General features: G+C 34.4%; 1 protein-coding gene across 9 annotated transcripts in view; it reads left to right on the top strand.

The window, feature by feature from the left end:
• Nucleotides 1–14,963, top strand: part of Skint5l (selection and upkeep of intraepithelial T cells 5 like) — a 238,361-nt gene that overhangs the window by 143,019 nt on the left and 80,379 nt on the right. For 4 of the 9 annotated variants that reach the window (XM_087551532.1, XM_087551533.1, XM_087551537.1 and 1 more), the window contains one exon: nt 14,478–14,540. The exons of 2 other annotated variants lie outside the window; for them this stretch is intronic. In XM_087551532.1, the coding sequence (XP_087407658.1) occupies nt 14,478–14,540 (63 nt within the window). Of the gene's footprint in view, nt 1–7,250; nt 7,314–14,477; nt 14,541–14,963 lie in introns of all 9 variants that reach the window. 3 more of the 9 variants (XM_087551535.1, XM_087551539.1, XM_087551531.1) reach the window with 2 other exon arrangements.

Consider the following 14,963-nt stretch of genomic DNA (forward strand, 5'->3'; position numbering starts at 1 on the left):
AATCAGTGGGACAGGAAATTCAAGTGTTTTATTTAAGGACATACGACAATGACATGCCCATAAACTTACTGGGAAGAGAATGTTCACAGTCGTGAAGTGCAATGGGCAATAGAAAAGTGATCAAGGTCATAATACATGATGAAATTTCGTGTAATATAGAGTATACTAGAGTCTTCTGCATGTGATGGAGTTATATATGTCATGAAAATCAACCCTCGAGATTGTGAATTATCCAAACACAGAAAGAACCCTGAACTCATTCGCTAAAATCTATAGAAGGAAACAAAATTAAAATTCCAAGAATGATAATTTGATCATGGTTTCTTCTCAGGTCCACAAAGAGTAGATCTTTGGCCCTTCATAAAGACATATGACAGGTGCTTAAAACTTTGGTACAAGAACAAGTAGATTAGAAATATTTAGATGAGAAAGTCAGCCTTTGGAAATCCCTTCTATGAGATACATTACAAAAACTTTAAAAATTAAGAATGTTATCAGACTATACAGCCGAGGATAGAGTAAATCAACCAATAAGTACATTACAGCAACGACATTCATTTCTTCTTTTTTATCCATTTGCCAAACCAATGAGATACCCCTAACAGACATAGGCTAGAAAGTGTTGGCCAATGCAGTAGTAGAGGCCATTTAACATTCGCAGTGGGTAACATGAAAAAGGGACAAGGGCAGGAGCACTTCACCATGAAGCAGAGCTAGTAGGATCAATGACTCAGAGAGCAGTTGATAGGTGAAGGGAAGTTCTGTGACATCAAAAGTCAGATTTAATATGATGATGAAAATTCAATGTACAAAGAACAATGTTTCACTGTAGCTTTAAGATCTTGGGAGAAAAGTTCCCGACGTAGTATAAGGTGTACCTAATATATGAAGGTTACAGAAAATATAAAGAGGCGTCCCATCATCATAAATAAATAATGATCTCTGGGGTAAACAAAATCTTATGAGCACCGTATGAAAAGAAGCTTTTATTAAGGAATTTATGATAAGAAATTTACAACAACTTATAAAATGCAAATTCTCAGCCTATTACAAGCCCAGAATCCACATCTGGCTCAGTGGTACGGTGATAAGCCTGGTCTTGGTTCTAATATTTACTATGATTACATATTCGGTCTTGTTATATGTAGAAGTGTCTATTATCTCCATGACACCTGAGTGCTTTGCAGGATACACTTTTATGTGCAAAATTATTTAGAAAAGTATTCTGGAGTCTCATGACTCATAATGATTGGTGATTTCAATGGAGTAATTTGGGCAGTAGAAAGACAGTTTTGAACAAGCCGTCCCTAGGAGGAGTAGATTTCCTACATAAAAATAAGAGGAAAAACTGTGCCTCCAGCTGTGTTACCTTAGTGGAGTCAAGTGTTACCAAACGCAAAGATTGCAGATACAGTCAAAACATACGAGGCCTTTTCGGGACATTCATGATATCGATTGTTGAAATTTTTGATGAGCATAGGCTCCCGTAACCAAACGTATAGGCCTACTGACATTGGTCAGCCAAGAAGAAATGGTAAGCAAAACATTGCACTATGAATTAATGCATGATGCTTATGGCAGTACTGCTTATACTAGTTTAAAGCAAACGGGGTCGATTATTCTACACTAATTATGATTTCAGGGATGAAAAATCCTTCATGAGAATCAGATGCAAGATAGGCTTTTACAGGGAACAGATTTTTAGCAATTTGAAAAACCTTAAGAAATACAAGGTGTTAGACTACGAAATGCCCAGAAACCATCTCTCAGTGACTCTACACTGATGACACCTGTCTAATTTTAAATACTGTTCAGGTTAACATATTAGGTACTGCTTTACTTAGAAGTATCTGCTATCTGTATGACACCTAAGTGAATTGCAGGATAAACGGTCATGTGCAAATTATTTAGAACAGAAATTTATAGGTGTGTTGAATGAAAGTGATTCGTTATTTTAAAGGAATAGTTTGAGCAGTGGAAAGACAATTTGGAATAGGCCAACCATAGGAGGAGGGTTTTTCTACATATAAAAAAAATAAACAGGACAAAGCCTGTGACTCCAGGTGTGTAACTTTGATGAGTCAAGTTGAAACAATGATTGTAGGACCAAGAGAAAAACATAAGACCTTTGGGTGACATCAAAAGTTGAAAGTTATGCCCAGCCTTGGGACACACCTCTTGACTTTGGTTAGCCAAGAAGGAATAGTGAGCCAAATCTAGCAATACGAATTAGGGAAAATGTAATGCATGATGTTTAGGCACTCTGCTTATACTTTTCTAAAGGTTAGCTTTTTAAGCACAAATGCAAACTGAATGTTATAAAGTCACTAATTGAACTAATGATCTTAATCCCTTGGTCATAAATGATGTGTTAATGCAATTATGTCAAAGGAATGACCCAAGTTCCAATGTGAATCCAGGTATGATTTATGAATATTTCACAATAATATGGACTAGGATAAAATTGAGATAAAATTTAATGCCATTTGTAGGAATTCTGTGCCAATACTCTCCCTACATCACTAAGGAAAATCTGGTCCTGAAGAGAGAGAAGGTATCTTACAAAGTATGGAATTATGTCAGTTTCACCAGATAATGGCCAGAAATTAGATTCACTATGAACATTATACTTATGAAAATGAGAGTGTTGATTGAAATATGTACCTTCGAGTATGTGCTATTCGAGGAATCTTGAAATTCAGTGTTGACAGTTTAAAATGATTACAGAGAGATTAGAGGATGTGACACAATCTCACAGATAATATAAGTTTTCAAATAGTTAAATCAGTGGGACAGGAAATTCAAGTGTTTTATTTAAGGACATACGACAATGGCATGCCCATTAACTTACTGGGAAGAGAATGTTCACAGTCGTGAGGTACAATGGGCAATATAAATGTGATCAAGGTCATATTACATGATGAAATTTCATGTAATATAGAGTATACTAGAGTCTTCTGCATGTGATGGAGTTATATATGTCATTAAAATCAACCCTCGAGATTGTAAATTATCAAAACACATAAAGAACCCTGAAGTGATTCGCTAAAATCTATAGAAGGAAACAAAATTAAAATTCCAAGAATGATACTTTGATCATGGTTTCTTCTCAGGTCCACAGTGAGTAGATCTTTGGCCCTTCATAAAGACTTATGGCAGGTGCTTGAAACTTTGGTACAAGAACTAGTAGATTAGAAATATTTAGATTAGAAAGTCAGCCTTGGGAAATCCTTTCTATGAGATACATTACAAATACTTTAAAAATTGAGAATGTTATCAAACTATACAGGCGAGTATAGAGTAAATAAAACAATAAGTCTATTAGAGTAATGACAATCATTTTTCTTTTTTATCCATTTGCAAAACCAACGGATACCCCAAACAGACATAGGCTAGAAAGTGTTGGCCAATGCATTAGTAGAGGCCATTTAACATTCGCAATGGGTAACATGACAATGGGACAAGAGCAGGAACACTTTACCATGAAGCAGAGCTAGTAGGATCAATGACTCAGAGAGCAGTTGATAGGTGAAGGGAAGTTCTGTGACATCAAAATCAGATTTAATTTGATGATGAAAATTCAATGTACAAAGTACAATGTTTCACTGTAGCTTTAAGATCTTGGGAGAAAAGTTCCAGAGGTAGTAGAAGGTGTACCTAATATATGAAGGTTACAGGAAATATAAAGAAGCGTCCCATCATCATAAATAAATAATGATCTCTGGGGTAAACAAAATCTTATGAACACCGGATGAAAGGAATCTTTTATTAAGGAATTGATTATAAGAAATTTACAACAACTTATAAAATGCAAATTCTCAGCCTATTACAGGCCCATAAACCACCTCTGGCTCAGTGGTATGGTGATAAGCCTGGCCTTGGTTCTAATATTTATTATGATTACATAATCGGTCTTGCTGTATGTAGAAGTGTCTATTATATACGTGACACCTGAGTCCTTTGCTGGATACATTTTTATGTGCAAAATTATTTAGAAAAGTATTCTGGAGTCTCATGACTCATAATGATTGGTGATTTCAATGGAGTAATTTGGTCAGTAGAAAGACAGTTTTGAACAAGACGTCCCTAGGAGGAGTGGATTTCCTACATAAAAATAAGAGGAAAAACTGTGTCTCCAGCCGTGTTACCTTGGTGGAGTCAAGTGTTACCAAAGAGGCAATGATTGCAGGTACAGTCAAAACATACGAGGCCTTTTCGGGACATTTATGATATCGATTGTTGAAATTTTTGATGAGCATAGGCTCCCGTAACCAAACGCATAGGCCTACTGACAATGGTCAGCCAAGAAGAAATGGTAAGCAAAACCTTGCACTATTAATTAATGCATGATGCTTATGGCAGTACTGCTTATACTAGTTTAAAGCAAAAGGGGTCGATTTTTCTACACTAATTATGATTTCAGGGATGAAAAATCCTTCATGAGAATCAGATGCAAGATAGGCTTTTACAGGGAACAGATTTTTAGCAATTTGAAAAACCTTAAGAAATACAAGGGTTTAGACTATGAAATGCCCAGAAACCATCTCTCAGTGACTCTACACTGATGACACCTGTCTAATTTTTAATACTGTTCAGGTTAACATATTAGGTACTGCTTTACTTAGAAGTATCTGCTATCTGAATGAAACCTAAGGGATTTGCAGGATAAACGGTCATGTGCAAATTATTTAGAACAGAAATTTATAGGTCTGTTGAATGAAAGTGATTCGTTATTTTAAAGGAATAGTTTGAGCAGTGGAAAGACAATTTGGAATAGGCCAACCATAGGAGGAGGGTTTTTCTACATATAAAAAAAATAAACAGGACAAAGCCTGTGACTCCAGGTGTGTAACTTTGATGAGTCAAGTTGAAACAATGATTGTAGGACCAAGAGAAAAACATAAGACCTTTGGGTGACATCAAAATTTGAAAGTTATGCCCAGCCTGCGGACACACCTCTTGACTTTGGTTAGCCAAGAAGGAATAGTGAGCCCAATCTAGCTATATGAATTAGTGAAAATGTAATGCATGATGTTTAGGCAGTCTGCTTATACTTTTCTAAAGGTTAGCTTTTTAAGCACAAAAGCAAACTGAATGTTATAAAGTCACTAATTGAACTAATGATCTTAATCCCTTAGTCATAAATGATGTGTTAATGCAATTATGTCAAAGGAATGACCCAAGTTCCAATGCGAATCCAGGTATGAATTATGAATATTTCACAATAAAACGGTCTAGGAGAAAATTGAGATAAAATTTAATGCCATTTGTAGGAATTCTGTGCCAATACTTTCCCTACATCACTAAGGAAAATCTGGTCCAGAACAGAGAGAAGGTATCTTACAAAGTATGGAAATATGTCAGTTTCACCAGATAATGGCCAGAAATTAGATTCACTATGAACATTATACTTATGAAAATGAGAGTGTTGATTGAAATACGTACATTCGAGTATGTGCTTTTCGAGAAATCTTGAAATTCAGTGTTGACAGTTTAAAATGATTACACAGAGATTAGAGGATGTGACACGATCTCACAGATAAAATAATTTTCAATGAGTTAAATCAGTGGGACAGGAAATTCAAGTGTTTTATTTAAGGACATACGACAATGACATGCCCATAAACTTACTGGGAAGAGAATGTTCACAGTCGTGAGGTACAATGGGCAATATAAAAGTGATCATGGTCATAATACATGATGAAATTTCGTGTAATATAGAGTATACTAGAGTCTTCTGCTTGTGATGGAGTTATATATGTCATGAAAATCAACCCTCGAGATTGTCAATTATCCAAACACAGAAAGAACCCTGAACTGATTCGCTAAAATCTATAGAAGGAAACAAAATTAAAATTCCAAGAATGATACTTTGATCATGGTTTCTTCTCAGGTCCACAAAGAGTAGATCTTTGGCCCTTCATAAAGACATATGACAGGTGCTTGAAACTTTGGTACAAGAACAAGTAGAGTAGAAATATTTAGATTAGAAGGTCAGGCTTTCGAAATCCCTTCTATGAGATACATTACAAAAACTTTAAAAATTGAGAATGTTATCAGACTATACAGCCTAGTATATAGTAAATCAACCAATAAGTCTATTACAGCAATGACATTCATTTCTTCTTTTTCATACATTTGCAAAACCAATGGGATACCCCTAACAGACATAGGCTAGAAAGTGTTGGCCAATGCAGTAGTAGAGGCCATTTAACATTCGCAATGGGTAACATGACAAAGGGACAAGGGCAGGAACACTTCTCCATGAAGCAGAGCTAGTAGGATCAATGACTCAGATAGCGGTTGATAGGTGAAGGGAAGTTCTGTGATATCAAAAGTCAGATTTAATTTGATGATGAAAATTCAATGTACAAAGAACAATGTTTCACTGTAGCTTTGAGATATTGGGAGAAAAGTTTCGGCGTTAGTAGAAGGTGTACCTAATTTATGAAGTTTACAGAAAATCTAAAGAAGCGTTCCATCATCATAAATAAATAATGATCTCTGGGGTTAACAAAATCTTATGAGCACCGGATGAAAGGAATCTTTTATTAAGGTATTGATTGTAAGAAATTTACAACAACTTATAAAATGCAAATTCTTAGCCTACTACAGGCCCAGATTCCACCTCTTTCTCAGTGTTAAGGTGGTAAGCCTGAACTTGTTTCGAGTATTTATTAACATATCATATTATGTCTTGCTATACTTTGAATTGTCTGTTATCTCAATGACACCTGCATCATTTGTAGGATACATTTTTAGGTGTAAAAATTATTTAGAAAAGAATTCTTAAGTCTCAGGGCTCAATATGGTTGGTGATTTCAATGGAGTCATTTGGGCAATAGAATGACAGTTTTCAACAAGTCATCCATAGTAGGAGTTGATTTCCTACATATAAATAAGAGAAAAACCTCTTTCTCCAGTTTTGTACCTTAGTGGAGTCAAGTGTTATCAATCAGACAATGATCGTAGCTACTGTCATAACACTCGAGGCTTTTTGGGATATTCATGCCATCGACTGTTGAAATTTTTGATGAGCGTAGGTCAGGTAACCAAAAGTATAGGCCTACTGACTTTGGTCAGACAAGAAGAAATATTAAGCTTAATCTTGCACTATGAATTAATGCAAATCTAATGCATGATGCTTTAGGCAGTACTGCTTATAGTAATTTAAAGTATATTTCCTATTCACAAATATAAAACTCAATTTTATAAAATCTGGGATTGAACTATTGATCTTATTCCCATAGGCATAAATCATTTGCTTTTGGAATTTTATCAAAGGACTGAACAAATTTCCACTGGGAATCGAGGTATGAATAAGGAATATTTCAGAAATGACAGAAGTCCATGGTCTATGAGAAAATTGAGACAAAATTTAATTCATATATTAGGGTTTTTAACTTCTACTCTCTCCATGACTCTATGGAAACCATGGTACATTAAAAAAATAAAAAAAGTAACGGAACCAAAAAAGGTGTTTTGGAAGTATGGAAATTTCTGTCAAATTATTCTATTAATGGTTAGAAACCAAGAGTCAATATGCACTTAATAGGAGTCTTGATGTAAATAGTAATTTAAATTATTATGATATTCCAGAAATCTCAAAATTCAAAATGGCCAGTTTAAAATGATTACATCCAGATTATTGGAAGTGACATATTCTTACAGATAAAGTAAAGTGTTCAATGATTTAAATATGTGTGATTTGAAAATCAATTTTTTTATTTAAAGTCATAAGTCAATGACCTGCCCACAAACTTACAGAAAATAGAACTTTTAGTATTTTGAGGTATATGGGTGTATATACATGTGATCCACTTCACATTATATAATGAAATTTGATGTACATGGAGTATTCTGCCTGGAAAATTTTATATATGTCATTAAAATCAATCGCAGGAATGGCCAACTGTTCAAATACAGAATGAAACCTGAACTGTGTTGACCAAACTACAGAAGGCAGAAAAGTTTCAAATTCTAAGAACTGTAACTTGGATGTGTTTACCTGCCAACATCTCTCTGCATAGAATATGGGCCCTTGACAATGAAGTATAATGGTTGTTTGAATTTTTTGAACAAGTGCAAACGATTGGCCAATGATTTAGGTTGGAATGTCAGCCTATGGATGTCCTTTCTATTTGTTAGGTTATAAGAATTTGAATAATTGAGAATGTTAACAGACTTTGCAACTGAGGATATAGTCAGTCAGCATATATGTCTATTACAGCAATGACATTAAATTTTTTGTTTGTTATCCATTTGGGAAAAATCCGGGCTACTTAATATAAACATAGGCTAGAAAGTATTGGTCAATCCAGTAGTTGACTCCAGTTTGCATTTGTGATGGGTTACATCACAAAGGGACAATAGCAAGAATACTGGTCTATGAAACAGTGCTAGTGGAATAAAGATATCCAGAATTTCCTAGAGCAAGGGCACTATTATGATGTCAAAATTCAGACTTACTTTGTTCATGCTAAAGTACAAAGAACAATGTTTCATTTCAGCTTTAAGATATTGGGGGGAAGGTCAGGATGCAGAAAAATGTGTACCACATTTATGAATATTATAGAAACTCTGGAGAAGTGTTCCATTATTCTATACTAATAATGTTTTCAGGGATGAAAATACCTCATGAGAAGCAGATGCAAGGTAGGCTTTCATAGGGAATTTATTTTTAGCAGTTTTCAATACCTTATGTAATACAAGGTCCTAGACTATGATGTGCCCAGAAACCTCCTCTTACTAACACTACAGTGAGGAGAACTCTCTCATTTTTAATATTTTCCAGGTTAACATGTTTGGTCTTGCTATACTTAGAAGTAACTCTTATCTCAATGGCATCTATGTGATTTGCAGGATACATGGTCATGTGCAAATTATTTAAAATAGCCTTCTTTAGATTTCATAATTCAAAATATTTGGTTATTTTAATGTAGATATTTGGGGAGTAGAAAGTCACTTTTGAGTGTGACATCACATGGAAGTGTTGTTTTCCTACTTATTAATTGTGCAAAAAATTTTGTTACTCCATCGTGTATGTGTGATGTGTCAAGTGTTACCAATGGAAAAATGATTGCAAGTACATACTAACACACAAGGCCTTTTCAATACATCATATGTTGAAAGTTATGATGATTCTAAGGACACACAATGAAAAGTATACGCCTATTGATTTTGGTCAGCCAAGAAGAAATAGTGAACCAAATCTAGCTTTATGAATTAATACAAATCTAATGCATGAAACTTACTACAATGCTGCTTATAATTGGCTAAAGTTATCTATCTTACTCACAAATGCAAAACTCAATGTTATAAAATCAGGAATTGAATCATTAACCTTATTCTTATAGGCATACATGATTAGCTGTTTGAATTTTTTTCAAAGGAATGATCAAAGTTCCAAAGGGAATCCAATATGAATAAGCAATATTTCTCAAATGAAGGAATTCCTTGGTCTATATGAAAATTCAGATAAAATTTAATTCACATAGTAGGATTTCTAAGCTGCTACTCTTTCCATGTATCTAAGAAATCCATGGTCTAGGAAAACAAAATAAAACAAAATAAAACAAAACAGGTGTCTTAGGAAGTATGGATATATATGTCAATTTTATCTGTCAATGGTCAGAAATCAAGACTCAATATGCACTTAATATTTATGGAAATAGGCATGAAGAAAATAGTTATATATGTTGCTGTGATATTCCAGAAAACCTGACATTCAAAATATTCAGTTTAATATGATTATACACAGATTATAGGAAATGACATATTCTCACAGATAAAATAATGTTTTCAATGAGGTAAATGTGTGAGACCAGAAATTCAACTCTTTTATTTAAGGCCATATGTCAATGACTGGCCCATAAAATTACAGAGAAGAGAACTTTTACAATGTTGCGCTATACTGGTATATATATGTTTATGTGTGTGTGTGTGTGTGTGTGTGTGTGTGTGTGTATCCAAGACTCATTACATAATGGAATATAGTGTAAAATGGAGTATTCTGCATGGGCAGAGGTTATATATGTGTCATTAAAAACACCCTTAGGAATTTTCAATTATCCAAACATAGAATCAAAACCTGAACTGAGTTTCCAAAACTACAGAAAAAAAGCAAGGTTAAAAATCCAAGAACTATACCTTAAACATGTTTACCTGCCATGGCCTGTATGAGTAGATCTTTGTGTTTTGACAAAGAAATATGATAGGAACTTGAATTTTTGTACCACTGCAAGTAGAGCTCAAATGTTTAGATTAGAATGTAGCCTTTGGAAATCCCTTCTATTTCTTAGGTATAAAATATGAAAAATTGAAGATCTTAACGTACTTTAGAGCTGAGGATAGAGTAAATGAAAAAATATGTCCATTACATCAATGACCTTCATTTTCTTCTTTGATATCCATTTGGAAAAATCCTGGTTACTCAATATAGACATAGGCAAGAAAATATTTGTCAACGGAGTTTCTATTTGCAATGAGTAAAATCACAAAGAGACAATTACTGAACAATGAAACAGAATTAGTGGAATGAAGATACTCAGAGAGCTGTTGTAAAGTGAAGGGCAGTACCATGACATGAAAAGTCAGATTTAATTTGATCATGCCAAAGTACAAAGAACAATGTTTCATTGCAGCTTAACGATCATGGGAAAAAAGTTCAGGAGGTGGTAGAAGGTGTACCTCCCTTATGAAGATTAAAGAAATTCTTGAGAAATTTTCCATTATTCCAAACTAATAATGATATTAAGGTTTAAAGAATCTTATGAGAACCAGAGAAAAGATGGTGTTTTTTTTTCCCATCTTTATTAACTTGAGTATTTCTTATTTACATTTCGATTGTTATTCCACTTCCGGGTTTCACAATCATCATCCCCCTAACCACTCCCCCTCCCTTTCTATATGGGTGTTCCCCTCCCGATCCTCCCCCTATTACCAACCTCCCCCCAACAATCACATTCACTGGGGGTTCAGTCTTGGCAGGACCAAGGGCTTCCCCTTCCACTGGTGCTATTACTATGCTATTCATTGCTGCCTATGAGGTTGGAGCCCAGGGTCAGTCCATGTATAGTCTTTAGATAGTGGCTTAGTCCTGGAAGCTCTGGTTGTTTGGCATTGTTGTTCATATGGGGTCTCAAGCCCCTTCAAGCTCTGTCAGTCCTTTCTAAGATTCCTTCAACGGGGGTCCCGTTCTCAGTTCAGTGATTTGCTGCTGGCATTCGCCTATGTATTTGCTGTATTCTGGCTGTGTCTCTCAGGAGAGACAATTTCTTCTTTGTTATCCATTAGGAAAAATCCTAGTTGCTCAAAATAGATATAGGCTAGAAAGTGTTGGTCAAAGGAGTAATAGAGCCTCGTTTGCATTTGAAATTGGTATCACCACAAGGGACAAGGGTAGGAATACTTTACCATGAAACAGAGCTGGTGGAATCAAGATACTCAAAGAGCAGTTGATAGGTGAAGGGCAGTATTGTAACATCAAAAGTCAGATTTAATTTGATCATACTAAAGTACAGAAAACGATGTTTTAGTGTAGCTTTGAGGTCATGCGGGGAAAGTTGAGGAGGTAGTAGAAGGTTTACCTCATTTAGGAAGGCAATAAAATTCTAGAGAAGGGTTCCATTATTATAATTTAATAATGATCTCAGGGGTGAAAAAATCTTATGAGAACCAGATGAAAGGAAGGTTTTAATAGGGAATTGATTGTTTGAAATGTACAACATCTTCTGAAATACAAGTTCTTAGCCTATTAAAAGCTGAGAAACCACTCCTGGCTCACTGAACAGTGATAAGACTGGTCTTGGTTCTAATATTTATTATGCTGGCATATTAAGTTTTACTATATTTAGAAGTATCTGTTTTTTGGTTTTTGAGTCATTTGCAATATACATTTATGTGCAAAATATTTTGAAAAGAATTCTTTCAGCCTCATGACCCAAAATGATTGGTGATTTTGATGGAGTAATTTGGACTGCAGAAAGTCAGTTTTCAAAAGATATCCCTAGTATCATTGGATTTCATATGTATAAATCAGGAAAAACCTGTTACTCCAGCTGTTTACCTTTGAGAAGTCAAGTGATATCAATATAGGACAATTATTGCATGTGCATTCGAAACACACAAGACCTTTTCGTGTTATCAACTGTTGAAATTTATGACAACCTAAGGCCACAGAACAAAAAGTATAGGCCTATTGACACTGGTCAGCCAAGAAGAAACAGTGAGCTAAATCTAGTTCTATGAGTTAATGCAAACTGAATGCATGATGCTTATATTTGTCTAAAAGTTAACATCTTATTCACAAATGCAAAACTCAATGTTATGAAATCAGGGATTCAACTATTGATCTTATTCTCATAAGCATAAATGATTTGCTGTTGGAGTTTTTTCAAAGGACTGAACAAGGTTCCAATGGGAATCAAGGTATGAATCAAGACTATTTCATAAATGAAGTCCATGGTCTATGAGAAAATAGAGATAAAATTTAATTCATATAGTAGGATTTCTAAAGTTCTACTCTCTCCATGTCCCTAAGGAAAACTTGTAAGTGCAAAAACGAATAAATAAATAAAAGAAAAGAAAAAGGTGTCTTAGAAAATATGGAATATATATGTCAATTTGATATGTTAGTGGTCAGAAACCATGACTCAATGCGCACTTAATACTTACATAAAAGGAGGGTTGATGTAAACAATGGTAGAAGTTACCCTGATCTTCCAGAATCCTTGAAATTCAAAATCCCAGTTTAGTATGATTATACCTAGAATACTGGAAGTGACACATTCTTATAGATAAAATCAAGTGTTCAATGAATTAAATATGTGGAATGAGAAAGTTCATTGTTTTATTTAAGGCCATATGTCAGTGACCTGCCCATAAACTTAAAGGGAATAGAACGTTCAGTATTTTTAGGTATATGGGTGTAGCTACATGCTATCTGATATACATTTCATAATGAATTTTAATGTATAATGGAGTATTGTGCAAGGAAAAATTTATATATGTCATTAAAAACAATTCCAGGTATTCCCAATTTTTAAAATACAGAATAGAACCTGAATTGAGTTTTTAAAACTACAGAAGCCAGAAAGGTTAAAAATTACAGCTATACCTTGGACATTTTCATCTGCCAACACCTCGCAGAATTGATCTCTGGCCTTTGACAATGGAGTATGATAGGTAGCTGAATTTTTTATACAAGTGCAAATTGAGGTCAACTATTCAGATTTGAATGTCTGTCTTTGGAATTCCCTCCTATGTGATAGGTTACAAAAGTTTGAAGAATTGAGGATCTTAACAGACTTTGCAGCTGAGGATAGAGTGAATCAGGAAAATGTCCATTACAGGAATGAAATTCAATTTCTTCTTTGTTATCCATTTGGAAAAAATCCGGGTTTCTCAAAATAATTATAGGCTAGTATGTGTTGGTCAATGAAGTTGTAGAGGCCATTTTTTACTTGCAATCGGTAACATCACAGAGGGACAAAGACAGAAATACTTTACCATGAAACAGAGCTAGTAGAAGCAAGATATACAGAGAGCAGTTGATAGGTAAGGGAAGTTCTGTGACATTAAAGGCAGATTTAATTTGATCATGCAAAAGTACAAAGAACAATGTTTCATTGTTGTGTTAAGGTCTTGGGGGGAAAAGTTCAGGAGGTAGTAGAAGGTGTACCTCATATAACAAGGTTATAGAAATTTGGAAGAAGGGTTCCATTATTATAAATTAATGATGATCTCACAGGTAGAAAAAATCTTATCAGAATCAGGTGAAAGAAAGGTTTTTTATAGGGAATTGATGGTAAGAAATTTACAATATCTTATGAAATACAGTTCTTACACCATTAAAAGAACAGAAAAAACCTCTGGCTGACTGGATATTGATGATACTTATATTGGTTCTCATATTTATTGGATAACATATTAGGTCTTGCTATCCTTAGAAGCGTCTGTTATCTCAATGACACCTGAGTCTTCTGCAGGATACATTTTCATGTGCAAATTATTTAGAAAAGAATTCTTTAGGTCTCATGACTCCAAATGATTGGTGATTTCAATGGAGAGATTTGTGCACTAGAGAGACAGTTTTAAGAAAGACATCCCTAGGAGGAGTGGTTTTTCTAAATATAAATTAGAGAAAAACCTGTTACTCCAGCTCTGGACCTTTCAGAAGTTAAGTATAACCAATAGGACAATGTTTGCAGGTTCATTGGAAACACACAAGGTCTTTTCATGACATTGATTGTTGAAATTTATGACGAGCCTAGGGACACACAATAAAAAGTATAGGCCTATTGACTTTAGTCAGCAAAGAAGAAAGAGTGAGTCAAATCTAGCTCTATGAATTAATGCAAATCTAATGCATGATGCTTAAGGCAGTGCAGCTTATACTTTTCTAAAATTGCATATCTTATACACAATTGCAAAATTAAATGTTATAACGGTTTGAACTACTGATTTTATTCCCATAGGCATAAATGATTTGCTGTTGGATTTTTTACAGAGGAATGAACAAAGTTCCAATGGGAATCCAGGTATGAATAAGGGACATTTCACAAATAAAAGAAATCCACAATCTATGAGAAAATTGAAATAACATTTAATTTACATAGTAGGATTATTTCTATGCTTCTAATCAATCATGTCTCTTAGAAAACCATGGTAGAACAACAACAACAAAAACAAATAAACAAACAAAAAGGCAAAAAAAAACCCAGGTGTTTTAGGAAGTATGGAAATATATGCCAATTTGATCTGTTTTTTTTTCTTTTTTTCGGAGCTGGGGACCGAACCCAGGGCCTTGTGCTTGCTAGGCAAGCACTCTACCACTGAGCTAAATCCCCAACCCCCCAATTTGATCTGTTAATGGTCAGAAACCAAGACTCAAAATAATTAATAAGTTACTCTGATATTCCAGTAATCATGAAATTCATAATGGCCTGTTTAATATGATTATA

This window comes from Rattus norvegicus, chromosome 5 (genome assembly GCF_021556685.1).
Source record: "Rattus norvegicus strain SHRSP/BbbUtx chromosome 5, alternate assembly SHRSP_T2T, whole genome shotgun sequence".
NCBI classification, from domain to species: domain Eukaryota; kingdom Metazoa; phylum Chordata; class Mammalia; order Rodentia; family Muridae; genus Rattus; species Rattus norvegicus.